Raw genomic sequence first — 26786 nt, 5'->3', positions numbered from 1 at the left:
AGTTGCTGGGGTAAGGCACGTGAGGAGGAGGTGGCTTGAGGCAACCATGGCGGGAGGAATGAAAGTGGCGGTCTCGCCGGCAGTTGGTCCCGGGCCCTGGGGCTCGGGTGTCGGGGGCGGTGGGACAGTGCGGCTACTCTTGATCCTCTCCGGCTGCTTGGTCTACGGCACAGGTACCGCCCGGGCAGCAGCTGCCAAGGGGGCAGGTGCCGAGGGGGTTATTTTTGGAAAAGGGATTGTCCCGAGGGCGCGGGCCGTTACTCTGCAGAAGGGCGGTGGCTCTACCAAGGGGCGCCGGCATAGTGTGGTGGAAGAAACTTGGCAGGCTAGTGGGCGTTGGGACTGAGGGTCTAGGCCCTGGAGCAGGCTGGGGCAGCTTCCAGAGTGGGGAGGAGCCTGAAGCCTTTTGGCGGAGACAGGAAGGGAGGCCTGGACTCGTTGAGAAGCGGTCCTGGAGGCTGTGCCTCGTTGCAGAGGCCTTGAGTTTCTTGGTTAAAAGCGAGAAAACCTGGGGACCATTCTGGGCAGGCAGAGCAGCCGCGGGAAAGGGACCATCTCATTCATTCGGCAAGTCAGCAAACACCATCTGAACGTATGCTCTGTCAGGACGCAGGGCACGGGTGGCAGAACGGATGTAGTTGACAGAAATGCAGTGATCTCTACTATCTTATGCTCTTGTAAAATCTTGACTCCTTACCGCCCCCCCCCCCGCCCCACGAAATGGAGTCTTGTTCTGTCACCCAGGCTGGAGTGCAGTGGTGCGATCTCGCTCACTGCAACCTCCGCCTCCTGGGTTCAAGCAGTTCTCCTGCTTCAGCCTCCGGAGTAGCTGGGATTCCAGGCACCCGCCACCGCGCCCGGCTAATTTTTGTATTTTTAGTAGAAATGGGGTTTCACCATGTTGGCCAGGGTGGTCTCGAACTCCTGACCTCGTGATCCATCCGCCTTGGCCTCCCAAAGTGCTGGGATTACAGGCGTGAGCCACCGTGACCGGCCAAAATAATGCATGTTTATTTTAGATGAGTTGGCAAGGTACAATTAAGTATAAAGAAGTAGGCAGAAACCACACTGTTAATCCATTCAGAAGCAATCTATTTTAGCACACTTTCTTCTGATCTTTTTCCACATGTTTTTAATTTTTTATGAATTGATAATTTGTATCCAGTTAGTACTCTAGTTCTCTTCCCTGGAGGCTGCCAGTCGTTACCAGAGATAGTTTTCTCGTTTGATTTTGTAGTACAATAATTTTCTCAAGTAATTTAAAATTCTTTTTTTGTTTTTTTGTTTGTTTGTTTGAGATGGAGTTTTGCTCTTGTTGCCCAGGCTGGAGTGCAGTGGTGCAATCTCAGCTCACTGCAACCTCCGCCTCCTGGGTTTAAATGATTCTCCTGCTTCAGCCTCCTGAGTAGCTGGGATTACACGTGCCTGCCACCACGCCTGGCTAATTTTTTTTTTTTTTTTTAAACAGAGTCTCCCTCTTTCGCCCAGGCTGGAGTGCAGTGGCCAGATCTCGGCTCACTGCAGGCTCCGCCTCCCGGGTTCACGCCATTCTCCTGCCTCAGCCTCCCGAGTAGCTGGGACTACAGGCGCCCACCACCACGCCCGGCTAATTTTTTGTATTTTTAGTAGAGACGGGGTTTCACTGTGTTAGCCAGGATGGTCCTGATCTCCTGACCTCGTGATCCGCCCGCCTCGACCTCCCAAAGTGCTGGGATTACAGGCATGAGCCTCCACACCCGGCCTTAAAATTCTTTATAAATGTTGTCTTACTTGTATTACATTCCAATGTATGGGCATATCTTCATTTAATTTTTTTTCTTTTTTTTCCCCCCCGCCGAGATGTAGTCTTGCTCTGTCTGGCCCAGGCTGGAGTGCAGATGTGCAATCTCGGTTCCTGTTTCAAGCCATTCTCCCATCTCAGCCTCCCAAGTAGCTGGGACTACAGGCCTGTGCCACCACACTCGGCTAATTTTTTTTTTTTTGAGACAGAGTTTTGCCCTCCTTGCCCAGGCTGGAGTGCAATGGCACTATCTAGGCTCACTGCAACCTCAGCTTCCAGAGTTCAAGGACTTCTCCCTCTGCCTCCCGAGTAGCTGGGATTATAGGCGCATGCCACCATGCCTGGCTAACTTTTTGTATTTTTTGTACAGACGGGGTTTCACCAGGCTGGCCAGGCTGGCTGCCCACATCAGCCTCCCAAAGTGCTGGGATTACAGGCGTGAGCCACCACGCCCAGCCACACTCAGCTAATTTTGTATTTTTAGTAGAGATGGGGTTTCACCATGTTGGCTAGGTTGGTCTCGAACTCCTGACCTCAGGTGTTCCACCCACCTCAGCCTCCCAAAGTACTGGGATTACAGGCGTGAGCCACCAAGCCTGGCCTTCATTTATTATTTTTTAGTGACGTGGTTTGGCTGTGACACCCAGGCTAGAGTGCAGTGCACAGTCATAGCTCACTGTAACTTCCCACCTCGGTCTCCCCAAGTAGCTGGGACTACAGGCACGTGCCATCTGCCTGGTAAAAATCATTATTAATGTTTGTGGATTAAACATTTGGTTGGATATTGGTGGTTTGTACTGTTGGTTGGATATTTGTGGTATTTCTAGTTTTTCATTGTTGTAAGTTTGTGAACATCTTTGTGTATAAATTTTTATTTATTTATTAATTTTTTGAGATGGAGTCTTGCTCTGTTGCCCAGGCTGGAGTGCAGTGGTGCCATCTCGGCTACCTAGGTTCAAGCGATTCTCCTACCTCACCCTCCCGAGTAGCTGGGATTACAGGTGTGTGCCACCATGCCCGGGTAATTTTTTTGTATTTTTAGTGGAGTCGGATTTCGCCATGTTGGCCAGGCTGGTCTCCAACTCCTGACCTCAAGTGATCTGCCCGCCTCAGCTTCCCAAAGTGCTGGGATTACAGGTGTGAGCCACCGTGCCTGGCCATATTTTTTTTTGTAGAGATGGGGTTTCGTCATGTTGGCCAGGCTGGTCTCAAACTCCTGGGGTCAGGCAATCCCCTCACCTTGGCTTCCCAAAGTCCTGGGACTACAGGCGTGAGCCACCACGCCTGGGCCCAACTATTGATTGATTGATTGATTGATTGATATTGAGACGGAGTCTTGCTCTGTCGCCCAGGCTGGAGTGCAGTGGCGCGATCTTGGCTCACTGCAAGCTCCACTTCCCGGGTTCAGGCCATTCTCCTGCCTCAGCCTCCCAAGTAGCTGGGACTACAGGCGCCCGCCACCACACCCAGCTAATTTTTTGTGTGCTTTTAGTAGAGATGGGGTTTCACCTTGTTAGCCAGGATGGTTTCAATCTGCTGACCTCGTGATCCACCTGCCTCGGCCTCCCAAAGTGGTGGGATTACAGGCGTGAGCCACCGCGCCCAGCCCCTTATTTATTTTTTTGAGACGTAGTCTTGCTCTGTCACCCAGGCTGGAGTGCAGAGGCACGATCTCGGCTCACTGCAGTCTCCCCTCCCAGGTTCAAGCGATTCTCCTGCCTTAGCCTCCCGAGAAGCTAAGATTACAGGTGCCCGCCACCACGCCCAGCTGATTTTTTTGTATTTGTAGTAGAGACGGGGTTTCACCATGTTGGCCAGGCTGGTTTTGAACTCCTGACCTCAAGTGATCCGTCTGCTTTGGCCTCCCCAAGTGCTGGGATTTCAGGTGTGAGCCACCATGCCCGGCTGGACAGTGGTCACTTTTAAACCTTGAATTAGCTGATATTAAATACAAATTGAGAGGAGAATCTTCTGTTTTGGTAAATCAGAGGGACTACATGTAATCATTGCCTGCTGTTAAAACTTGAAGTGACACAAAACAGCTGGAAGGAAACAACCTTGAAATCTTTTAGTATCCTCCTAAAGTACTATATATTAAAAATATTGCTGGCTGGGCGTGGTGGCTTACGCCTGTAATCCCAGCACTTTGGGAGGCTGAGGTGGATGGATCAGTTGAGGCCAGGAGTTCTAGATCAGTCTGGCCAACATGGTGAAACCCCATCTCTACTACAAAAATACAAAAAAAAAAAAAAAAAAGTTAGCCAATTGAGGTGCTTCATGCCTGTAATGCCTGCTACTCAGAAGGCTGACGTGGGAGAATCACTGGAACCTGGGAGGCAGAGGTTGCAATGAGCCAAGATCGCACCACTGTATTCCAGCCTGGGTGACAGAGTGACACCCTGTCTGAAAAAAAAAAAAAAATGCTGGCTGGGCGTGGTGGCAGATCTGTAATCCCACTGCTTTGGGAGGTCACCGTGGGTGCTTTGGGAGGCCAATGTGGGAGGACTGCTTTAGGCCAGGAGTTCAAGACCAGCCTGGGCAACATAGTAAGACCTTGTCTCTCTAAAAAAAAAAACTGGCTGGATGTGGTGGTGTGTACCTGTAGTCCTGGCTACTTGGGAGGCTGAAGTGGGAGGATTGTTTGAGCCCAAGAGTTTGAGGCTGCAATGAGCTATGATCACATTACTGTACTCCAGCCTGAGCAGCAGAGCCACACCCTGTCTCAAAAAAAAATAAAAAATAAAAATAAAAAACCTGCCAATTCTGTTCTACTCAGGAAAGGGACAGAGAAAATCAACAGATGGAGTATTTTAGCTTACTTTATTCCTTTATAGGACAGGAAGTATATCTAGTGTTTAAGACCGTAGTCAGACCTGGGGGTGAATCTCAGATAGGCTATTTACTACTTGTGTGATTTTGGAGCAAATTACTTAATCTTTCTTAAACATCAGTTCCTCATTTATAAAATAGGGATTATGAGAGTGCTTACCTCATAGCATTGTTGGGAGCATTAAATGAGACAGCATACTGTCTTTTTTATTTATGTATTTATTTTTTATTTTTTTGAGACAGAGTTTTGCTCTTTTTGCCCAGGCTGGTGTGCAATGGCGCGATCTCGGCTCACCACAACCTCCGCCTCCCAAGTTCAAGCGGTTCTCCTGTCTCACCCTCCCGAGTAGCTGGGATTACAGGCATGTGCCACCATACCTGGCTAATGTTTTTGTATTTTAGTAGAGACGGGGGGGTTTCTCCATATTGGTCAGGCTGATCTCAAACTTCTGACCTCAGGTCATCTGCCTACCTTGGCCTCCCAAAGTGCTGGGATTACAGGCATGAGCCACCACGCCTGGCAGCATACTGTCTTAATAGATACTTAATACAAAAAAAAAATTAGCCAGGTGCGGTGGCGGGCGCCTGTACTCCCAGCTACTCGGGAGGCTGAGGCAGGAGAATGGCGTGAACCTGGGAGGCGGAGCTTGCAGTGAGCCGAGATAGCGCCACTGCAGTCCGGTCTGGGCGAAAGAGCGAGACTCTGTCTCAAAAAAAAAAAAAAAAAAAAGATACTTAATAGTAGTTTTTATTATTACTTGTCTGACTGAATGACTGTGTAATATTTAAATAATTAAACAACAGAAATAAGATTCTGCCTTAGTTCTTCTTTCTTCTCAGTTTTTTTTCTTATTTCTCAGTCTGGCTAATGTTTTAACCCAAAGTTTAGGAAAGTGGTTAGTGTAATCTTTTTCATGAAATGAGTTATAGTTATTAGCTTGTTATGTTTAATTCTTGTTTCCTTTCTTTGCATAAAGCTGAAATTGATGTAAATGTGGTCATGCTTCAGGAATCCCAAGTTTGTGAAAAGCGTGCCAGCCAACAATTCTGTTACACGAATGTGCTTATCCCAAAATGGCATGATATATGGACACGGATACAGGTAATAACTTGGAATCCTCTGGCAGGGGCAGCTTCTGTAAATTTCTGTCCGTTGGTGATTAGTGAGTATTTTGACACTTTCCTCCCCTTCACATACTTAAAAAAAATATTGTTAACAATCTTGTTAGAGTTGAGATTATCCTGAGTTGTGTTTTCATCAATAAGCATTTATGCCTACTTTGTATTCCTCTCTACTCCCTCAAGTAGATTACGGTATTCTAAGGTAAACTTCTTTCCTCCTCCCTCCTTTTCCCAAAGAAACTGCTTTGTTTTCTTGTCCTTCATTTTGCAGTATGTGTGTGTGCACACCCACACACCCCTCTTTCCTTTTTTATTTTTATTTTTTATTTTTTGAGTTAGAGTCTCCCTCTGTTGCCCAGGCTGGAGTGCAGTGGCACCATCTTGGCTCACTGCAATCTCCGCCTCCCGGGTTCAAGCGATTCTTCTGCCTCAGCCTCCCAAGCAGCTGGAATTACAGGCATACACCACCACACCTGGCCAATTTTTTTGTATTTTTTGTAGAGATGGGGTTTCATCATGTTGGCAAGGCTGGTCTGAAACTCCTGCCCTCAGGTGATCTGCCCACCTCGGCCTCCCAAGGTGTTGGGTTTATAGGCATGAGCTATCGCACCCAGCCCTCCTCTTTCTTTTTGAAGGCCTTATGCCTTCTTTGGGCTGGAAACTGTTATGTGCCTGTCGGGATGTAAACTCTTTTGCCCCACTGTTCCTATTCTGATTCTATATGGGATATTTCATAAACGCCCGAGCTGAAGAATTACTTTGGTCTCATTTATTTCATAACACTGTTAAGTCGCCTGGCAAACAGGAATGTCTGGCTGTAACAGTGTAACAGTGATTGAACAAAATAGGTCCTTTCAGAAATGTCGTAGTTGTTATAAGCATAGTTACTGATAAGGACATTTGTTGTTCACATCAAAAACATAAGGGTGGACTTGTGGATTTTTTTTTTTTTTTTTGAGACGGAGTCTCGCTCAGTCACCCAGGCTGGAGTGCAGTGGCACAACCTCGGCTCCCTGCAACCTCTGCCTCCTGAGTAGCTGGGGGCCGTGCCCAGCCAACTTGTGGATTTTTTAAAAAAATTCTTTAAAAAAAATGTCTGATAAGCCGGGCGCAGTGGCTCATGCCTGTAATCTCAGCATTTTGGGAGGCTGAGGCGGGCGAATCACTTGAGGTCAGGAGTTCGAGACCAGCCTGGCCAATATGGTGAAACCCCGTCTCTACTAAAAATACAAAAATTAACTGGGCATGGTGGGGCGCACCCTGTAGTCCCAGCTACTCAGGAGGCTGAGGCAGAAGAATCGCTTGAACCCAGGAGGTGGTGGTTGCAGTGAGCTGAGGTCATGTCACTGCACTCCAGCTTGGGCGACAGAGCGAGACTCCCATCTCAAAAAAAAAAAAAAAAAAATTATCTGATAAAAAAGTGATACTCCATCTGGGGCACATTATAACCAACATTTACTCATAATCAGTGGCTTGTGACAATGGATTGAACTCAGCCTGTCATTATGGAAAACATTTTTAGTTTTCTGGGGCAGTTTATGCCTGGCAATTTTCTTAATATTATAGACCTTTGCTTTGTGTGATCTCTAATAAATAGCTGTATTGGTAACTCTTTCAGTTTGGAAGTCTTTTCCCTCTATGTTCTGCCCTAATAGTAGATTCAGATCGTGTTAACAAGAAGGTATTCTAACAGCTGTCTCTCTGTAACATGTGCAGTGTTATTTGCCCAATTATGTTTTAGCCACGTATTTCTATATTTCTGATAAACTTTGTGGAAAACTGGCACCATTACTGATTTGGTTGTTTACTCTGAGGGTTTTTAAAAAAACTGTATTTGTGAAAAATTAAAATTCCTACTTCCTTTTTTCTCATCCTGATTTTATTTGTGTTACAGATCCGAGTAAATAGTTCCAAATTGGTTCGAGTCACCCAGGTGGAGAATGAGCAGAAACTGAAGGAGCTAGAGCAGTTTAGTATCTGGAACTTTTTTTCCTCCTTTTTGAAAGAGAAATTGAATGACACCTATGTTAACGTGGGTCTATACAGCACAAAAACCTGCCTCAAAGTTGAGATTATAGAGAAGGACACCAAGTACAGTGTCATTGTGATCCGGAGTAAGTCTCACCTCTGTTTTTCTGATGGATTCTGTAGTGATAAGGACAGAGTTCTGAAGGGTATAATTAGTGAGACTGAGAAGTCAGCCTAAGACAGCTCCAGTTGGGTTCTGATTATGACCCTGAGTATACCACTGCTCCAAACAGTTCATGGAGACTTCACCCCTATCAGACAGGCCTAGAATTGAAACTCCACCTCAGGAAATTCTGAGTACCTCCTTACCTGGAACTGTGAAGACTTTTATTCCTAATTACAATGTGCTGCTAATGGCCCTGAGCATATATGCCAAATACTCTTAGAGTAAATCAGATAGACGTGTTCTACCTTCTGGACACTTCTAGACAAAGGTAACTGTCTGATGTGTACATGCCTACATTTAAAGACGTGAATGGTTAATAAAAATTGAAGAAAGGTAAAATTGCATATTAATCATTCACAAATAAAAAGATTATTCGTGGAACCATAAATAAAGATGAAGATCACCGCAGTTTAAAACTTATTCAGTGGAACTGGGAGAAGTTTTCTCTTTTCTGAAGATGACTGAGAAAGTTTCAGGGGAGATGGATCCTGTTGAATTCTCTCTGACTTTGTTTCCCCTTGGTTACTACACAGGGTCCTGGGATGTTGTAAGTAGTAGAAATGTTTCTAGGTTTAGTATGAAATAGGTTGTGCCCTTCCATTTGTCCTAGGGTTCTTTGGTTATGTAGGGTTGGCTTGTTTTTTGACGTTCCTTCTACAATTACTGATTCCTTCTGCTCCTGTTCTGTTTGTGGGCCTCCCGTAGAGCTCTTGAATGTGAAAGCTGTGGGAGTATCTGGTATGCCACTGAGGGGCCTTTGCTAGGGCCCCCTGGTCCTGAGTGAGATGTATTTGCGTGTAGGCTTTTCCAGCACAGTGCTCTGTAGCAAAGGGAAGTAGGTGGTATTGTTGGGCAAGAAAAGCATCCAGTTAGAGAATAACACAAGGCCCTGACCCACAGTTCTGGGCACGACCCACAGTTCTGCTGAGTTCCATGACTGTGAGTGACTTAAAGCTTGAAAGCCAGAGTGATAGAGACCCCTTGTGGGTGATTGCATGAATTGCTGATGGTACTGTGTCTAGCTTTGTCCAAAACGAAGCTTGAGTTTCTTTTAACCTTAGCATAGGTAGCCAAAATAAAAATAAGATCTTCAGGCAAATACAGGTTAGACAGAGACCTAATTATACATTGGAAGGGTGCCCAGGCTTTAGGTGAAATTTAAATGCTTTTTAGGTGGGCTGTTTGCATTTATTTTTACTGTAGCTGACCAATAGTGCCAACGTTGTCTTTTATTCTATAATGCCTTAAGCAGTTTTGTTCCCTTATTAAGCAAAAATCTTTATTTATTTCAGGATTTGATCCCAAACTCTTTCTTGTTTTCCTTCTTGGACTTATGCTATTTTTTTGTGGAGACTTGCTGAGCAGGTAGGTTCCAAGGCTAGTGTGCAGAATGACACCGCTCATACCTATCCTGCTTGGGTTTTATAATAACTATTAAGTACTGCTATTCCCATTTCCAGGACCTTTATGGCTTGGCCATTGCCTGCTTGGATATTTAAAAAAATATATTTAATGTGTATTATGATTTTTGTTTTTTCTTATTTGAACAATATTGACAATAATGAAATTCCCACATTAAGTTGGCCCATCATTAGGTTGATAGGAGTTAGCCAATACAATGAAATGGAACATCATCACCCTTTCTATTGCTAGAAGTAATGTGTTAAGGTGTCATCTTTACAGGTCTATGGGTTGATAAGTTTCATCTTGTTCAGACATAAAGAGACAAATAGCGGCTGGGCGCGGTGGCTCACGTCTGTAATCCCAGCACCTTGGAAGGCCAAGGCTGGCGGATCATGAGGTCAGGAGATCAAGACCATCCTGGCTAACACGGTGAAACCCCATCTCTACTGAAAATGCAAAAAAAATTAGCCGGGCATGGTGGCGGGCGCCTGTAGTCCCAGCTACTCATGAGGCTGAGGCAGGAGAATGGCGTGAACCCAGGAGGTGGAGCTTGCAGTGAGCCGAGATCGTGCCACTGTGCTCCAGCCTGGGCAACAGAGCGAGACTCTGTCTCAAAAAAAAAGAAACAAATATCAACAGCTCAGCCTGGGCAACATGGCAAAACCCTGTCTATACAAAAATTAGCTGGGCGTGGTGGTATGTGCCTGTGATCCCAGTTACTCGAGAGGCTAAGGCACGAGAACCGCTTGAGCCTGGAGATGGAGGTTGCAGTGAGCCAAGATCACACCACTGCACTCCAGCCTGGGCCACAGAGGGAGACCCTGTTTAAAAAAAAAATAAAATAAAGTGTTTATTCATTTCTTCCTTTAGGAACCTACTAGTTAAGACAGGTGAGACTGACATGTACAAATATGAAGAAAATATATAGGTAACTAAATAAACATTGAATGAAGGTAAAATCAACATTAAGTTTGTATACAAGTAAAAAGTATTTGTGGAGTAGTGAATGAAAGATTAACAATTGGAGTTTGAAGTTGGGCTGGAGTGGGGTTGCTGGAAGTTGTTCCTTATTTTGGGGATGCTGAGAGAAACAGGGAGGAATAACTGGTAGAAAAAATCTGGAATAGGGGGCTGGTTGTGGTGGCTCACACCTGTAATCCTAGCACTTTGGGAGGCTGAAGGGGGAGGATGACTTGAGCCCAAGAGTTTGAGACCAGCCTAGGCAACATAGTGAGACCCTGCCTCTACAAAAAAATACAAAAATTAGCCAGGCATAGTTGTGTGTGCCAGTAGTCCCAGCTACTTGGGAGTCTGAGGTAGGAGGATCACTTGAGCCCAGGAGGTTGAGGCTGCAGTGATCCGTGATTACACCACTGCACTCCAGCCTGGGTGACAGAGTGAGGCCCTGTCTCAAAAATAATAATAATTTTCAGGTTGGGAGAGATGATGGGGATGTGAATAGGACACTATGTAAAGGCTGATTATTGGGAAATATATGAGGGAAGCCCTTTAATCCTAATCTTCATGATCTGGCAGTAACTACATAGCATCAGTCTCTACAGTTCTCTGACCTCAAGTTTTGGGCAAATGTAGGCACACGTCACTTTATTGTACTTCACTTTTTTGTGGTTCACAGATAGTGCATTTCTTTCCAAATTGAAGGTTCGTGGCAACCCTGGGTCAAGCAAGTCTATCACACCATTTTCCCAATAGCATGTGCTCATTTGGGGTCTCTGTGTCACATTTTAGTAATTCTTATAATATTTCAAACTTTTTCATACGATTATAACTGTTATGGTGATCCATAATCAGTGATCTTTGATGCTGCTGTTGCAATTATTTTGGGGCACCACATGTCCATGTAAGACAGTATATTCGTTCATTTTCTTTTTTTTTTTTTTGAGACAGAGTCTCGCTTTGTCGCCCAGGCTGGAGTGTAGTGGCACGATCTCGGCTCACTGCAAGCTCCACCTCCCGGGTTCATGCCATTCTCTTGCCTCGGCCTCCTGAGTAGCTGGGACTACAGGTACCTGCCACCACGTGCAGCTAATTTTTTGTATTTTTAGTAGAGACGGGTTTCACCATGTTAGCCAGGATGGTCTTGATCTCCTGACCTCATGATCCGCCTGCCTCAGCCTCCCAAAGTGCTGGGATTATAGGCGTGAGCCACTGCGCCCAGCCTATTAGTTCATTTTCATACTGTTGATAAAGATACCCGAGACTGGGTAATTTATAAAGAAAAAGAAGTTTAATGGACTCAGTTCCTGGTGGCTGGGGAGGCCTCACAATCATGGCAGAATGCAAAAGGCACATCTTACATGGCGGCAGGCAAGAGAGAATGAGAGCCAAGTGAAAGTGGAAACCCCTTATAAAACCATCAGATCTCATGAGACTTATTGACTACCATGAGAACAGTATGAGGGAAACTGCCCCCATGATTCAATTATCTCCTACCAGTTCCCTCCTACAACACATGGGAATGATGAGAGCTACAATTCAAGATGAGATTTGGGTGGGGACACAGCCAAACCATATTAGACAGTGAACTTCATCGATAAATGTCATGGGTGTTCTAACAACTCAACCAATTGGTTATGCCCGTCTCCCTTCTTCTTGGGCCTCCCTATTCCCTGAGAAACAGCAATATTGAAACTAGGCCAATTAATAACCCTAGAGTAGATTGTGAGTCTTCAGGTGAAAGGAAGAGTCATACATCTCTCTGATTATGCTTAGTGAGAACAGCAAAAGCCAAGATAGACTGAAAGCTAGACCTCTTGTCCTGAGCAGTTAGCCAAGTTGTGAATGCAAAGGGAAAGTTCTTGAAGGAAATTAAAAGTGCTACTCCAGGGAACACACAAGTGATAAGAAAGTGAAAGCCTTATTGCTGATATGGAGAGAGTTTTAGTTGGCTGTTGAGAAGATTAAGCCAGATACAACTTTTTTTTGTTTGTTTGCTTGTTTGCTTGAGACAGAGTCTCGCTCTGTTGCCCAGGCTGGAGTGCAGTGGCGCGATCTCGGCTCACTGCAAGCTCTGCCTCCTGGGTTCATGCCATTCTCCTGCCTCAGCCTCCCCAGTAGCTGGGAATACAGGCGCCCGCCACCACACCCGGCTAATTTTTTTGTATTTTTAGTAGAGACAGGTTTTCACCGTGTTAACCAGGATGGTCTCGATCTCTGGACCTCGTGATCCGCCTGTCTTGGCCTCCCAAAGTGCTGGGATTACAGGCTTGAGCCACCACGCCCGGCCAGATACAACTTTTTTAAAGCTAAAGCCTGATCCAGAGCAAGACCCTGTCTTCAATTCTGTGAAGGGTGAGAGGTGAGGAAGCCTCAGAAGAAAAGTTTACAGCTAGTGAAGGTTCTTGGTTCATGAGATTTAAGGAAAGAAGCTGTCTTATTACATAAAAGTGCAAGGTAGGCTGGGCGTGGTGGCTCAGGCCTGTAGTCCCAGCACTTTGGGAGGCCGAAGCGGGCAGATCACTTGAGCCCAGGGAGTTTGAGACCAGCCTGAGCAACATGGTGAAACCCTGCCTTTACAAAAAATACAAAAAAGCCAGTCATGGTACCAGCTACTCGGGAGGCTGAGGTGGTAGAATCACCTGGGCCCAGTAGATCAAGGCTGCAGTGAGCCATGATCACGCCATTGCACCCCAGCTTGGGCAACAGAGTGAGACCTTGTCTCAAAAAAAAAAAAAAAAAAAGATGAACCAAGCACTGATATAGAAGCTGTAGCAAGTTATTCAGAAGATCTAGCTAACGTCATTGTTGAAAGTGGCTACAATTAAAGAGCTCCTCAATGTAGCAAAATAGCCTTATACTAGAAGAAGATGCCATTGAGGACTTTGATAGCGAGAGAGAAGTCAGTGCCTAGCTTCAAAGGAGGGGTGATCCTCTTGTTAAGGGTTAATGCTGTTGGAGGATTGACTCCAATTTTGAAAGAAGTTGTGGTAAAATGCTATCAGACAGTATTGCATGCTTTAGAGAAATCTTCATTGAAAGGATGAGTCAATGCAGCAAACTTCATTGTATTTTAAGAAATTGCCACAGCCACTCCAGCCTTCAGAAACCACCGCCTTCATCAGTCAACAGCCATCAACATGGAAGTGAGACCCTCCACCAGCAAAAAAAATGACTCACTGAAGGCGTAGATGATCTTTAGCAGGTTTTAGCAAAGTATTTTTAATTAAGGAATATATATTTTTAAGACATAATGCTGTTGTACACTTAATACACTATAATATAGTGTAAACAATTTTTATATGCACTGGGAAACCAACAAATTTGTGTGACTTACTTATTGCGATTGCAATATTTGGTTTATTGCAGTGGTCTGGAACCAAATTTGAAATGTCTCTGATGTATGCTTGTACTGCTCTAATCTCGTACCTTTTAAAATCTTTCGGCTGGGTTAGTTGTCCTAGTTTCAACAGTGCTATGTATGAAATATATATATATGGTCATGAAATACATTTTTTTTCTGCAGAAGTCAAATTTTCTACTACTCTACTGGGATGAGTGTGGGAATTGTGGCCTCTCTACTAATCATCATTTTTATACTATCTAAGTTTATGCCTAAGGTAAGTATCAGAATCTTCATGTGCAGCTAGAATGAATTTGGATAGCTGAAGGACTGTTTTCCTGGGTAATCTTAGAAAACTGAAAATGTGTATCAATGGCTGATGAGTCAATATCCTACTCTCCTTGATTCAGAAAGGTACTTTCCACGACGAAACTTGGAGCCTGATTACAAATTCTTTCTTTTTATATAAAATCCTGTGCTCAGAGGGGGATTTAAGTCTGCTTCCTGTTTTTTAATTATATAGCCAGGCTTTTAAGTTATTTAGCATCTCATCTTCCCAGTGTTCGTTGCAGACTGTACCATTTTAAGTATAAAGGACGCCTTTTTAAGAGAAGTGTTTTTTGTGCATTTTGAGTAGGTTGAATTTTTTTAAAAAAAAATCATAGTTCCATTTTGCTTCTTTTATGTATGGAAAACCTGTTGTAACTTTGCTTTCACTTCTACTCTCTGTCTTAGAAAAGTCCCATTTACGTCATCCTGGTGGGAGGCTGGTCTTTTTCTCTGTACCTCATTCAACTAGTTTTTAAAAATTTACAAGAGATCTGGAGGTGTTACTGGCAGTATCTTTTAAGTAAGTGTTGTCGGTTTTGCTTTCCTTTTGTACGTTTATAGGCTGTTTCAGTTAATTTGATCATGAAAAGATTTTGCCTGCTTATGGGATTTAATAGTTCATGTCATTTTTTTAAACTTTTAAAAATCATAGTTTTTCACTTATTTCTAACCCCTCTACAATTATCACTTTCTCTTAAATTAGAATGGTGCTGTTAAGGAGAAGATGTTCATTTAGTGGTATTTATAAATATACCTTTCTTTACACAATAAACATCTTTCTGAAAAGCTATAAGTTGACTTTATTAATGGAATCATATTTTAAATATACTTGGGGACCTTAAGTAAAGGACTCTGCAGTTAATTTTTTTCTCCTTCATTTCTGAATGAACTTCTGTAGATTTTATTTACAAAGTAAAAATCCTTGGTCATATAGATAGTAACCTTTGATTTATCCTTTGAGGGGTGATTAATCTGGATTTCCATATATTGGTTTTTTAAAATAGTCTATTTCAGGGTTGTTCAACATGTAGCTTTAATGTTCTGTTTGAACCAAATAAATTTGGGACAGCAGAAAGGATAGAAACTTAGAGAAATGTATTCTAAGAAAAAAGTGTGAAAAATTAAGTAAAAATCTGATTTCCTGGTTCAATTGGTGCTATATAGTAAATTAACTACTGCTTCCCACACAAATTATTTTTACCAAGTATAGATGAAAAAGAATGTCTTCTGATAACTCTTCTCATAGGTTATATCCTCACAGTTGGATTCATGAGTTTTGCAGTATGTTACAAGTATGGGCCCTTGGAGAATGAACGAAGTATCAACCTGCTGACCTGGACCTTGCAGCTGATGGGCCTGTGTTTCATGTATTCTGGCATCCAGATACCACATATTGCCCTTGCCATTATCATCATTGCTCTTTGTACTAAGAACTTGGAATACCCTATTCAGTGGCTGTACATCACCTACAGGTGACTGAAAGGCAATGTAACTTAATATTGACAGGTACAGTGTGGGATGCAGTTGTAGCAAGAGGATACAGAGGTGTTGACTTGGGAGCTTCTTTGTTAATGAAAAGTCATTGTATTGTACTTCCACTTTTGTTCCTTCCCGAGTCTATTTTTTTTTTACTTTCTATAGGAATTTTTATATTTTTATTCTAGTCATTTTATATAAAATGTCTAGCAAAATGTCATGTGTTCCTGTTACCACAAGGTGGTGCAAATTATATCACTTTTTTTTTGAGATGGAGTCTCGCTCTGTCGCCCAGGCTGGAGTGCAGTGGCGTGATCTCGGCTCACTGTAACCTCCACCTCCCAGGTTCAAACGATTCTCCTGCCTCAGCCTCCTGAGTAGCTGGGATTACAGGCATGCGCCACCACACCCAGCTAATTTTTATATTTTTAGTAGGGTTCCCCCTGTTGACCAGGCTGGTCTCGAACTCCTGATCTCAAATGTCAGGAGTTCCTAAAGTGCTGAGGAGCTCCCAAAGTGCTCGGATTACAAAGTGCTGGGATTACAGACGTGAGCCACCGTGCCCCGCCACAAATTGTATCACTTTTTTACTGTATGCTCATTGAGGTCTCCTGGGTTCAGAATTTTTTTTTTTTTTTTTTTTTTTTTGAGACAGAGTCTTGCTCTGTCACCCAGGCTGGAGCACAGTGGCGTGATCTCGGCTCACTGCAGCCTCCACCTGCCAGGTTCGAGTGATTCTTCTGCCTCAGCCTCCCGAGTAGTTGGGACGACGGGTGGGCACCACCATGCCTCGCTAATTTTTGTATTTTTAATAGAGATGTGGTTTCACCATGTTGGCCAGAGTGGTCTCAAACTCCTGATCTCAGGTGATTTGCCCACCTTAGCCTCCCAAAGTGCTAGGATTATAGGCATGAGCCACCTCACCCAGCCCATTTCAGACTATTTCTCAGTGGCTTTCAGATTGCTCTGGAGGTCTTAGTCTTATTTTAAGATGTAATTCGTAGCATGTTTTGTCACCTTGCATAATAAATATGGAATGTTACTAGGTCCTGAAGTTGTCTATTATAGATAGTCAAGGTGATGCTTTCAGTTTGGGAAACCAAGTTATTGGACCACAGTCTTTTTTTTTTTTTTTTTTGAGATGGAGTCTTGCTGTCACCAGGCTGGAGTGCAGTGGCGCGATCTCGGCTCACTGCAACCTCTGCCTCCCGGGTTTAAGCGATTCTCCTGCCTCAGCCTCCTGAGTAGCTGGGGTTACAGGCACATGCCACCATGCCCAGCTAATTTTCGCATTTTTATAGTAGAGATGGCGTTTTACTATGTTGGCCAGGATGGTCTCAATCTCGACCTTGTGATCTGCCCGCGTTAGCCTCCCAAGGTGCTGGGATTACAGGTGTGAGCCACCTTGCCCGGCCTTTTTTTTTTTTTTTTTTTTGAGATGGAGTTTTGCTCTTGTTGCCCAGGCTGGAGTGCAATGGCATGATCTCGGCTCACTGCAACCTCTGCCTCCCCGGTTCAAGCGATTGTCCTGCCTCAGCCTCCTGAATAGCTGGGATTAAAAGTATGCACCACCATGCCCGGCTAATTTTGTGTTTTTAGTAGAGACGGGGTTTCTCCATGTTGGTCAGGTTGATCTCCAACTCCTGACCTCAGGTGATCTGCCTGTCTTGGCCTCCCAAAGTGCTGGGATTATAGGGGTGAGCCACTGTGCCCGGCTAGGACCACAATCTTATACCATGATTTTCTTGTTATTTTCCCATCTACTAGAAAATAAGTAAGTATTTTATCATTTATTGGAAAATAAAGTGAGTTTGTTCACATTAGTGAATAATATTGACTATAAATAATTTTTTACTTTCTATAGGCATTTTTATATTTTTATTCTAGTCATTTTATATAAAATAAAAAGGTCTAGTAAAATGTCATGTGTTCCTGTTACCACAAGGTGGTGCAAATTATATCACTTTTTTTTGAGATGGAGTCTCGCTCTGTCGCCTATGAATTGTCACTCATAGTCTAATATATCAGGAGTTCATTATAACTAAAGATGTCTATGGAATTTTTAGGAGTGATGACTCTTAATGTTCAGGCTGTCTGCTGTATGCTTGGCCCACTGAAGGGAGCTAGAAGTAAGGATGGATGTAGATTACTGATTAATGATTCATAATGTTATTTTGGTGAGCACAGAAAGGTGTGTAAGGCAGCAGAAAAGCCTGTCCCCCCTCGTCTCCTGACAGAAGAAGAATATCGGATACAAGGAGAGGTAGAAACCCGAAAGGCTTTAGAGGAGCTCCGAGAATTTTGTAACAGTCCAGACTGCTCTGCTTGGAAGACTGTTTCTCGAATCCAGTCTCCAAAAAGGTAAACTCGGCCAGATATACCAAGCATCTATCAGGGTAATTGTGACCTTGAGTTCTACCAGAGATCATACTTCTAGAGAATCGTGCACTTGTGACCTTTGTTTTCCTGTTAATCTTCAAGTAGTCAAGAGAAAAGTGGATATATAATCACACATTAAGCAGTAACCTGTTTCCTCAGGGAACTATCTACTCTAGCTTTGATTGTAGCATTAAGATGGGAAGACTCTAGTACCATATTAAGTTTCCCTTCTGAAAGTTTTGCATTGCTCTCTGAGTTGGTAGGGTTCCCCCCACCCACTTTTTAGTTGGAGGCAAATGTACCAATGAGTACGTGAAGCTTCAATTTGGAATCATGATGGCATAAAGTTTATAGGGCCATAAACCTGAATAACTGTGTAATGCCCCTTAATCTTCTCTTATCAGGATTACAGATGACTAGAGGAACCTTGGCACTTTCATAATTAGAAAGGATAGGCAAGTGCTTATTAAGCAGGATGGAGTTGCAGGGGTATTGGCCTATGATCCCAGCTTTCCTTTTCTCCTTAACTTCATGCTTTAGTCTACTTACCTGCCAGAGTAAGGACAAGGATGTTGGCTAGGCTCAATATAATTTGAGTTGTGAGCATATCGAGGGCTTTAATTTGTTCTTATTTTGAAAGAAGACCAGACAGGACAGAAGACATATTTCTAAAGACTATTATCTTCTCTTTTCCAGATTTGCTGACTTTGTGGAAGGCTCTTCCCACCTCACGCCAAATGAAGTTTCTGTCCATGAGCAGGAGTATGGATTAGGGAGCATTATTGCCCAGGATGAAATCTATGAGGAAGCATCCTCTGAGGAGGAGGACTCATATTCTCGGTGTCCTGCTATCACACAAAACAACTTTCTAACCTAGGTAGTGGTCAGTTATCTTTATGTGGACTGGCTTGATGCCTTGGTCCATGTTGCATGTGTTGTGCAATTGCTTTCAATCCTTTGAAACAGAATGAGATAGATAGGGTAGAAATTCTCCCACTGAAATAAGAGGCCTAAAAAGGCCTCCCTTTGGAAATGGGAGGTCTCTATGGGATCCCTGAGGAAGGAGAGTGGATAAAGTAGTGAATGCTGGGTAGTTCACTTCCCACTGGTTAAGCTAACAGCCCACTTTTTTGTTCCCAGAGAAATTGGATGGCCACAGCTAGCATGGCATTCTAGCTCCTTTTTGAAAGTTGATTCAATCATGGCATTTCTGTCACTGGTTGGCTCTCCAAAGTAAGACTTGTTGTTAAGTGCAGGAATGCTTTTAGACTATAGGATGCAACTTCCAGAGAGAAATCCACAAATCTGAGCCTCCTTCACTCCAGCTTTTATTTCAGTGACTTTAGAATAATTATTGATTTAACTGTTTTGGGAGGAAAATAGATTTTTATTGTTTTATTTTTTAAATGGGTGTCTTTTAAAAAACGTAACAAACTCATGTTCCAGAACCAGCAAGTGCTCCAGAGTGACACACCCCCGAGGCCCCTACATATTTATTAATATGGATTATCCATTAAAGCCCCAGGAGCTGCTGTTTTAAGCTTTAATTTAGTTCTCATACATATGATAGAAAGTCCTATTTGCCTTTAGGAACATGCCTGTAGGCTCTTCTGCAGGTGAGGTGTATTGGGCTTTTCATTATATTCAGCTTTCAATTCCATCTTAAAAAACATTCGTATTCTTCTCTTCCCATTCTTCCTTGCCCTGCCTTTGCCCTTTCAGGAAGGGTCAGTTCCCTTACCTGTGAACTATGTATGTTCAGATTAGCATTATTCCTGCTAGCTAGGAGAAGTCATCTTGTTTACGGGATTTGGATGCTTTTTACAAGTTCTCCATTTTTCCTGTCATTGGGTCGTGTATCTTTCAGTTTCTATGAAATCAAGAAACTGTCTCCTTTTCCTTTCCCTTCCTTTGTCTACATGTTCTGTCCATTCCTTTCAGCCTTTTCTCACCACCCATACTCCCCCAAATCTGGGTAATTTTTAAGCCTTGAAACTATGTAGTTTCTTGATACACAATTTGTAGTTATGCAGCAGCCACAATTTGCATTGCCAGGAAATAGGCTCCAGGTTATCTTCATGCCTCTGGGTGCTCATTCAGCTGTCAAGTTTCCATGAACTTACACTTATTTATGATTGCGTTTCTGACCTGAGATGTATGCTGCCTGTTATTGCAGTAGCATTAGTTTCAGATTCTTTTGCCATTGCTAAGTACCCCTTATAAACCAGCAGTGTCATCTGTGAGGAAGCAAATTCTCAAGTGTCTGTCATTTACTTGGTTCTTTTTCTTTGTGGTCTTCACCCTCATACCCTGGAAAAATCTGTAATTACCTTAGCCAGGAAGATAGATGGTCATGGCAAGAGCACAGCACCAGACTTACTGGCTCACCATGATCATGGAAAAAGGCAGATGATTTTTTAAAAAGCCGTAATGACTCCTTTAGACCAGCCATTTAGTGTGGTAATTTTGAAAGGCCTAGCTCCATTGCAGACTTCCAAAGGGTCAGCTCTGAGACTGCCCTCCAGTTGAGCAGTTGATTATTTCTACCAGTGTTTTCCAGAGCCTGAAACTGTCCTAAAGTGACAACTACCTCATTTGGCAGGAAAGAGACATATAGTAGAAAGTGAAAAATGAGCAGTATTTGGGCAGATGCTATGGGTTACAGTTGAAGGGTAAAAGGAACTTTACATTGGGAAACCTTTATACCCTTGTGAATTATGTACATGGTAAAATGTTCTCTCTCTACAAAGAACTATTAAAACTTCTGAAATATACTATTTTTTTTACCTTATTTATAGAAACAGACCTAGCATATTTAAGCATAAGTTTATTTTAAAAAATAATTCAGCTTGTGCAAGTGGTCTCAGGATTCTCTGGAGATTTTGGTGCCTCCCCTACTTAGGGAGGTGATAGCTTGCCTATAAGGGTGACTTTTCCTGATCATGTCTTTATTTCAATGAGAAAGCACTGTGAAATTGTGAAAGATTCTCCTCTTTCTCTGTTTAATAAACCCCCATGAAATATAGTTTCCATCTCTAGACCAGTTTTTTTTCCACCGTGTTTAGATTTGAGGTGAGTAAAATCAAACTGTTTTTTACTCCCTATTTGGTAGTTGGAGACCTGAGCTGTAGGCAGTGGAGATGGCAATTGGTTCTGCAGCCTGAGAGCTGCTCTCAGACAGTGAAGGACGGTGCTGCTCTGGTGTGCTGTGTGTCCTTGCCCTGCCTGCCTGTGGCTCTGCCCAGATGCTTCAGATCCTCTGTGTACCCGGAGATTGCTTGACTTCAACCTTCTTTAGGAGCTGCTCTTGTTTCCCTCTTGGCCACTTAGTTTACTGGCTCAGTCACTACTTGAAGACCCCATTTAATTTTTCTCTGGCAGTTATAGCTCTTGTGATTTCAGTACAGTCTCATCTCTCAGACCAATCTCGTCAAGAAGGATTGAAGGGATAACTATGAGGTAAGCTGGACATTGGAGCCATGTTTGCTGCCACGTCAGCATCTTGCTGGGTGAATGTCAAGCCATAAATGGGCTCCAGGGCTCTGGATCTCATCAGCATTGGAAATCTATTGCCTCTCATCAGTCTGACCAAATTATGTAGAGCATTAATGTAGTGACTCCCATTAATGGAAATACAAGAGGCAGCTGGCATAAAACATTTCTTTCACTTTCCTTTCCCACTCAGATTGCTTCAAGAGACCAATAGAACACAGGGATCAAAAACAAGGAAAATTTAGCAACTTCATTACCTTCTAATAAGTAATTCCTGTTAGCCACTGCATCCCACCAAAACTAGTTTATTTTTCCCCTCAAATTCATGATTTTTACGTCTGTTACAAAGGGAATTTTGCTGATAGCCCTTTGGGTCCCACTGTTCCATTTTATGCTAATAGATTCCATTCTAGGGCCCAGCCATCTCTTGACTGATGGTGTTCCCTTTAACCCTTGGCATGTAAAATAGAATTTTGGTGAATGAAAGAACCCAAATAGGCCAGATAGTCCCCCCAGGCCCTGATATCCATAAAAGGCTTGGGAATACATTATGTAATTGTCCTTAGTCTTTTTGTTGTTTTAGAAAAAAAAACAAGATGGGCTCAGATGGATGCCTACGTAAAAATGGTTCCTAGCTGTGTACTCATAACTTTTCTTTGAATTGAGTAGTGAAAGGAAATAGGAGGAAAGGAAATTAAATGTCCTTCTAGTATTCTCTGGACCCAAGTCTGACATATGAGATAATAACCTATATTGAAATGCCAAGAATTGTATCTGAAACAAGAGAACAGTTTGACACATTTATCATGCCTTCATATTACATATTAACTGAAACCAATTAATAAACATGAAATATCCATTGCACAAGGCAAAGGCACCTAAACCTTTTGTTTCTGTTTCTACATAGCAGAAATTGATTTTTTTTAAATTTTTTTAGGGGAACCTATATAATTATGACCCAGTGATGTCTTTTGGTGACTTAAGCTTACGAATTCAGGTTACAATTGAGTTGATTCTAGATGGTTACTACCTTGAAAAGGATGTTGGTGCCTTATGTGACACGAGCCAGAGCCTGCTGGGACTAAACAAAGCAGATTCATGCCAACACCAACTCGTAGCTTTAGTGGCGGATGGGAGTGGTCACAGACTCCCAAAATGTGGGGCTTTGGATTTCCATACCACCCCACATGTGTGTCATCTTCCTCTTTCACACTCTTGATGATAATTTGAAAATGGTGAAATCACCTCTGAATTTGCCTATAGCATGAGCACATTCTTATGACAACATAACAAATAGTTGGTAATGTGAATATTAGAAACTGTTACAGCCTGCAGTTACCATAATTTTCCATGTTTGTGGAATTGATATTGAAATAGCAGGGCTAAAGAATTACTGGCAAGTTTTAGCCTGTGGGTAATACCTTAGGGTTATTTAAATATTTGTAATTTTATTTAAATGTTCATGAATGTTTGAAAGGAACAAACATCAGGGATGGCTCTTTGCCATGGGTCTTATTTTCACCCTCTTTTCTGTAAGAAAAAAGAACAATGTCTTAATGTATTTTTAAAGTTTTTGGTATAGTTTCTAATTCCAATTTTAATAAAAGTTTTATAGATACATCGTGGTCTTTCTTAATGAACATTATTTTCTTGTTTGGATTTCTTGTTTTCAGGTAATCAGCAATTAACTCCTCAGTTTGATCTTTCTAATGAGATGGTTTTGCATGCCACTGATTTCCCTTTTTTTCTTAGCCACCCCTTCCTGTCCTGAGTCTGTACTGGTCTACTTTCATCCTCGGACTGGATGATTTCCCAGGATGCAAAATCTCTAAGGGGTATTCTTGCAGGAGCAGCAGGTTGTACTACCACGCTGTCTCATAGAAAAGCAAAATACAGGTTATTCTTGTCCCAAGGAACTACTCTGATTATACTTTAGTTCTTTTGTTTTTTTATGGCATAAAGTATCTCTTTTGTTTGTCCATTGGGATGGGGAGAAGACCTATGGCTCCAGCTATGGGATCCCTACCAAGAGCTCTGTATAGGGTGGAAGAGAGAGTAGGGCTGTAGTGAGCATTATGTGTATTGAATAAAAACTTCAATTATGTCTAGGCCCAGCTTCTACCATAGGAGTCTGGTACCTTTCATTTTATGTATTGGCTACCTTCTTTGCTCTGGGAATCCTTTGTAATATTCATATTAACTCTGTACCTGTCTTTTTTCATCTCATTTATTAATTATTATTATTATTTTTTGAGACAGTCTCTTCCTGTTGCCCAGGCTGGAGTGCAGTGGCATGATCTCGGCTCACTGCAATCTCTGCTTCCCGGGTTCAAGTGATTCTCCTGCCTCAGCCTCCCGAGTAGCTGGGATTACAGGCACCTGCCACCACACCCTGAAAATTTTTGTAGTTTTAGTAGAGACGGGGTTTCACCACATTGGCCAGGCTGGTCTTGAACTCCTGATGTCAAATGATCTGCCCGCCTCAGCCTCCCAAAGTGCTGGGATTACAGGCATGAGCCACTGCACCCTGCCTATTTATTATCATTATTATTATTATTTGTTTTGTTTTTTGAGATGGAGTTTCACTCTGTCACCCAGGCTGGAGTGCAGTGGCGGGATCTTGGCTCACTGTAACCTCTGCCTCCTGGGTTAAAGCAATTCTCCCTGCCTCAGCCTCCTGGGTAGCTGGGATTACAGGCCCCCACCACCATGCCTGGCTAAGTTTTTGTATTTTTTAAGTAGAGATGGGGTTTCACCATGTTGGCCATGCTGGTCTTGAACTCCTGACCTCAGGTGATCTGCCCACCTTAGCCTCCCAAAGTTCATCTCAGTTATTTGGACTACATGGAAATCCATTGTCTATTTTTTTTAAGACAGAAAGTTGGCAAAGTAGGAAGAAAACAGGATGTAGAACATAAGTAAATTTATGTTAATGTACACTAATGACATATTTTCTCTTCCTTCCATAACTACCACTAGGTAAATAAGAGACATAGGTGATCGTTAATGGTTGAACTAATAAAAACTTAAAGCATAATTGCTAGATGTACATCATAGAGTTTTAGTGAGGATAAAAAAACATGGTAAGTGATGATGAGCATTTTTTCATGTGTGTTTTGGCTGCATAAATGTCTTCTTTTGAGAAGTGTCTGTTCATATCTTTTGCCCACTTTTTGATGGGGTTTTTTGTTTTTTTCTTGTAAATTTGTTTGAGTTCATTGTAGATTCTGGATGTTAGCCCTTTGTCAGATGAGTAGATTGCAGAAATTTTCTCCCATTCTATAAGTTCCCTGTTCACTCTGATGGTAGTTTATTTTGCTGTGCAGAAGCTCTTTAGTTTAATTAGATCCCATTTGTCAATTTTGGCTTTTGTTGCCATTGCTTTTGGTGTTTTAGACATGAAGTCCTTGCCCATGCCTATGTCCTGAATGGTATTGCCTAGGTTTTCTTCTAGGGTTTTTATGGTTTTAGGTCTAACATTTAAGTCTTTAATCCCTCCTGGCCATCAGAGAAATGCAAATCAAAACCACAATGAGATACCATCTCACACCAGTTAGAATGGCGATCATTAAAAAGTCAGGAAACAACAGGTGCTGGAGAGGATGTGGAGAAATAGGAACACTTTTACACTGTTGGTGGGACTGTAAACTAGTTCAACCATTGTGGAAGTCAGTGTGGCGATTCCTCAGGGATCTAGAATTAGAAATACCATTTGACCCAGCAATCCCATTACTGGGTATATACCCAAAGGATTCTAAATCATGCTGCTATAAAGACACATGCACATGTATGTTTTTTGCGGCACTGTACACAATAGCAAAGACTTGGAACCAACCCAAATGTCCAACAATGATAGACTGGATTAAGAAAATGTGACACATATATGCCATGGAATACTATGCAGCCATAAAAAATGATGAGTTCATGTCCTTTGTAGGGACATGGATGAAGCTGGAAACCATCATTCTCAGCAAACTATCGCAAGGACAAAAAACCAAACACTGCATGTTCTCACTCGTAGGTGGGAATTGAACAATGAGAACACATGGACACAGGAAGGGGAACATCACACATTGGGGCCTGTGGTGGGGTGGGGGGAGGGGGGAGGGATAGCATTAGCAGATATACCTAATGTTAAATGACGAGTTACTGGGTGCACCACACCAACATGGCACATGTATACATATGTAACTACCCTGCACGTTGTGCACATGTACCCTAGAACTTAAAGTATAATTTAAAAAAAAAAACATGGTAAGTTGTGTAAAGCAGTTCTTCAACTTTAAAGTGCGTGGGAATCACCTGGGGATCTTGTTGAAATGCAGATTCTGATTCAGTAAATCTTCAATGGTGCCCAAAAATCTGCATTTATTTTTTTTTTAAGAGAGAGGATCTTGCTCTGTCGCCCAGGCTGGAGTGGAGTGCAGTGGCACACTCATAGCTCAGTGCAGCCTGGAACTCTTGGGTTCAAGCAGACCTCCCAATTCAGCCTCCCAAAGATTATGGATTTCTAGTAAGCTCCCAGTTGATCAGATGGTGCTGGTCTGTGGACCTCATTTTGAATAGCAATGATGTAAAGCACTTAGCTTGTTGCCTGGCACATCTTAGTCCAGTCTAAGTATGATAAATGTTATTAATACCAGATAGTTTATGAGAGTCAAGAAGACCCTGTACCACCAAATGTCTTCCTCACCATATCTGAAAATACCTGCCTTTTTATTGTGTAACATCTTTTTAGAAGTTAATACCTGTGGGAAGATTAATGAGTGAATTGGCTTAATCAGATTGCTGCCCTCCCAATTTGTCAGAAATCAGCACCAAATGATTGGGATTTTTTTTTTTTTTTTTTGAGACGGAGTTTTGCTCTTGTTGTCCAGGCTGGAGTGCAATGGCGTGATCTCGGCTCACTGCAACTTCCACCACCCGGGTTCAAGCGATTCTCCTGCCTCAGTCTCCTGAGTAGCTGGGATTACAGGCACCCGCGACCATGCCCGGCTAATCTTTTTTGTATTTTTAGTAGAGACGGGGTTCCACCATGTTGGCCAGGCTGGTTTCGAGCTCCTGGCCTGAAGTGATCGGCCCGCCTCGGCCTTCCAAAGTGTTAGGATTACAGGCATGAGCCACCGCACCCAGCCTAGAATTTTTTTTTTTTTTTGCCAGTTTTATTGAAGTACAATTTACATAACAATATAATTTGCCAGTTTTAAGTGTACAAATTTGCTGAGTTTTGACAAATGGAGACAGTTGTATAACCACTACCACAATCAGGATATAGACCATTTCTGTAACCCCAAAAAGTTCCCTCTTGCCCCTTCCATGGTCTAGAAATGTTAATGGGGGAAAAAGGAAGGTGATTTAGGAGTCAAAGTAGAGGAAGACTAATAAGCTCTGGTTGCTTCAGTTTTGCCTATAAAGCAGGAGATTAGAAAATCCCAGCTGACTTGGATGTGTATTTCATATCTTGTTAATTTAGGGTGACC

General features: G+C 42.8%; 1 protein-coding gene across 2 annotated transcripts; it reads left to right on the top strand.

Moving 5' to 3' along the window:
• On the top strand, window positions 1-22924 carry NEMP1 (nuclear envelope integral membrane protein 1). 2 transcript variants are annotated; one of them, XM_063647044.1, is made up of 10 exons: window positions 59-173; window positions 4874-4971; window positions 5587-5711; window positions 7626-7845; window positions 9218-9290; window positions 13813-13906; window positions 14365-14479; window positions 15206-15431; window positions 17623-17796; window positions 18511-22924. In XM_063647044.1, the coding sequence occupies exons 3-10, from the start codon at window positions 5610-5612 to the stop codon at window positions 18689-18691; spliced, it is 1185 nt and encodes a 394-aa protein (XP_063503114.1). In that variant the 5' UTR covers window positions 59-173; window positions 4874-4971; window positions 5587-5609; the 3' UTR covers window positions 18692-22924. The 2 variants fall into 2 exon arrangements, with proteins under 2 accessions (XP_054298987.1, XP_063503114.1); XM_054443012.1 differs by lacking the exon at window positions 4874-4971 and having other exon boundaries at window positions 1-173.
• The last annotated feature ends 3862 nt before the right edge of the window (window positions 22925-26786 follow it).

This window comes from Pongo pygmaeus, chromosome 10 (assembly GCF_028885625.2).
Source record: "Pongo pygmaeus isolate AG05252 chromosome 10, NHGRI_mPonPyg2-v2.0_pri, whole genome shotgun sequence".
Taxonomy (NCBI): Eukaryota; Metazoa; Chordata; class Mammalia; order Primates; family Hominidae; genus Pongo; species Pongo pygmaeus.
The sequence above is the reverse complement of the archived record's forward strand: the minus strand, read 5'-3'. Positions and strand labels throughout refer to the sequence as shown.

Coding starts and splice junctions, on each gene's coding strand:
- NEMP1 (XM_054443012.1), top strand. CDS start 47: ATGGCGGGAGGAATGAAAGTGGCGGTCTCGCCGGCAGTTGGTCCCGGG. Junction 13,907..14,364: donor TATCTAAGTTTATGCCTAAG/GTAAGTATCAGA, acceptor TCTCTGTCTTAG/AAAAGTCCCATTTACGTCAT. Junction 15,432..17,622: donor TGGCTGTACATCACCTACAG/GTGACTGAAAGG, acceptor TGGTGAGCACAG/AAAGGTGTGTAAGGCAGCAG.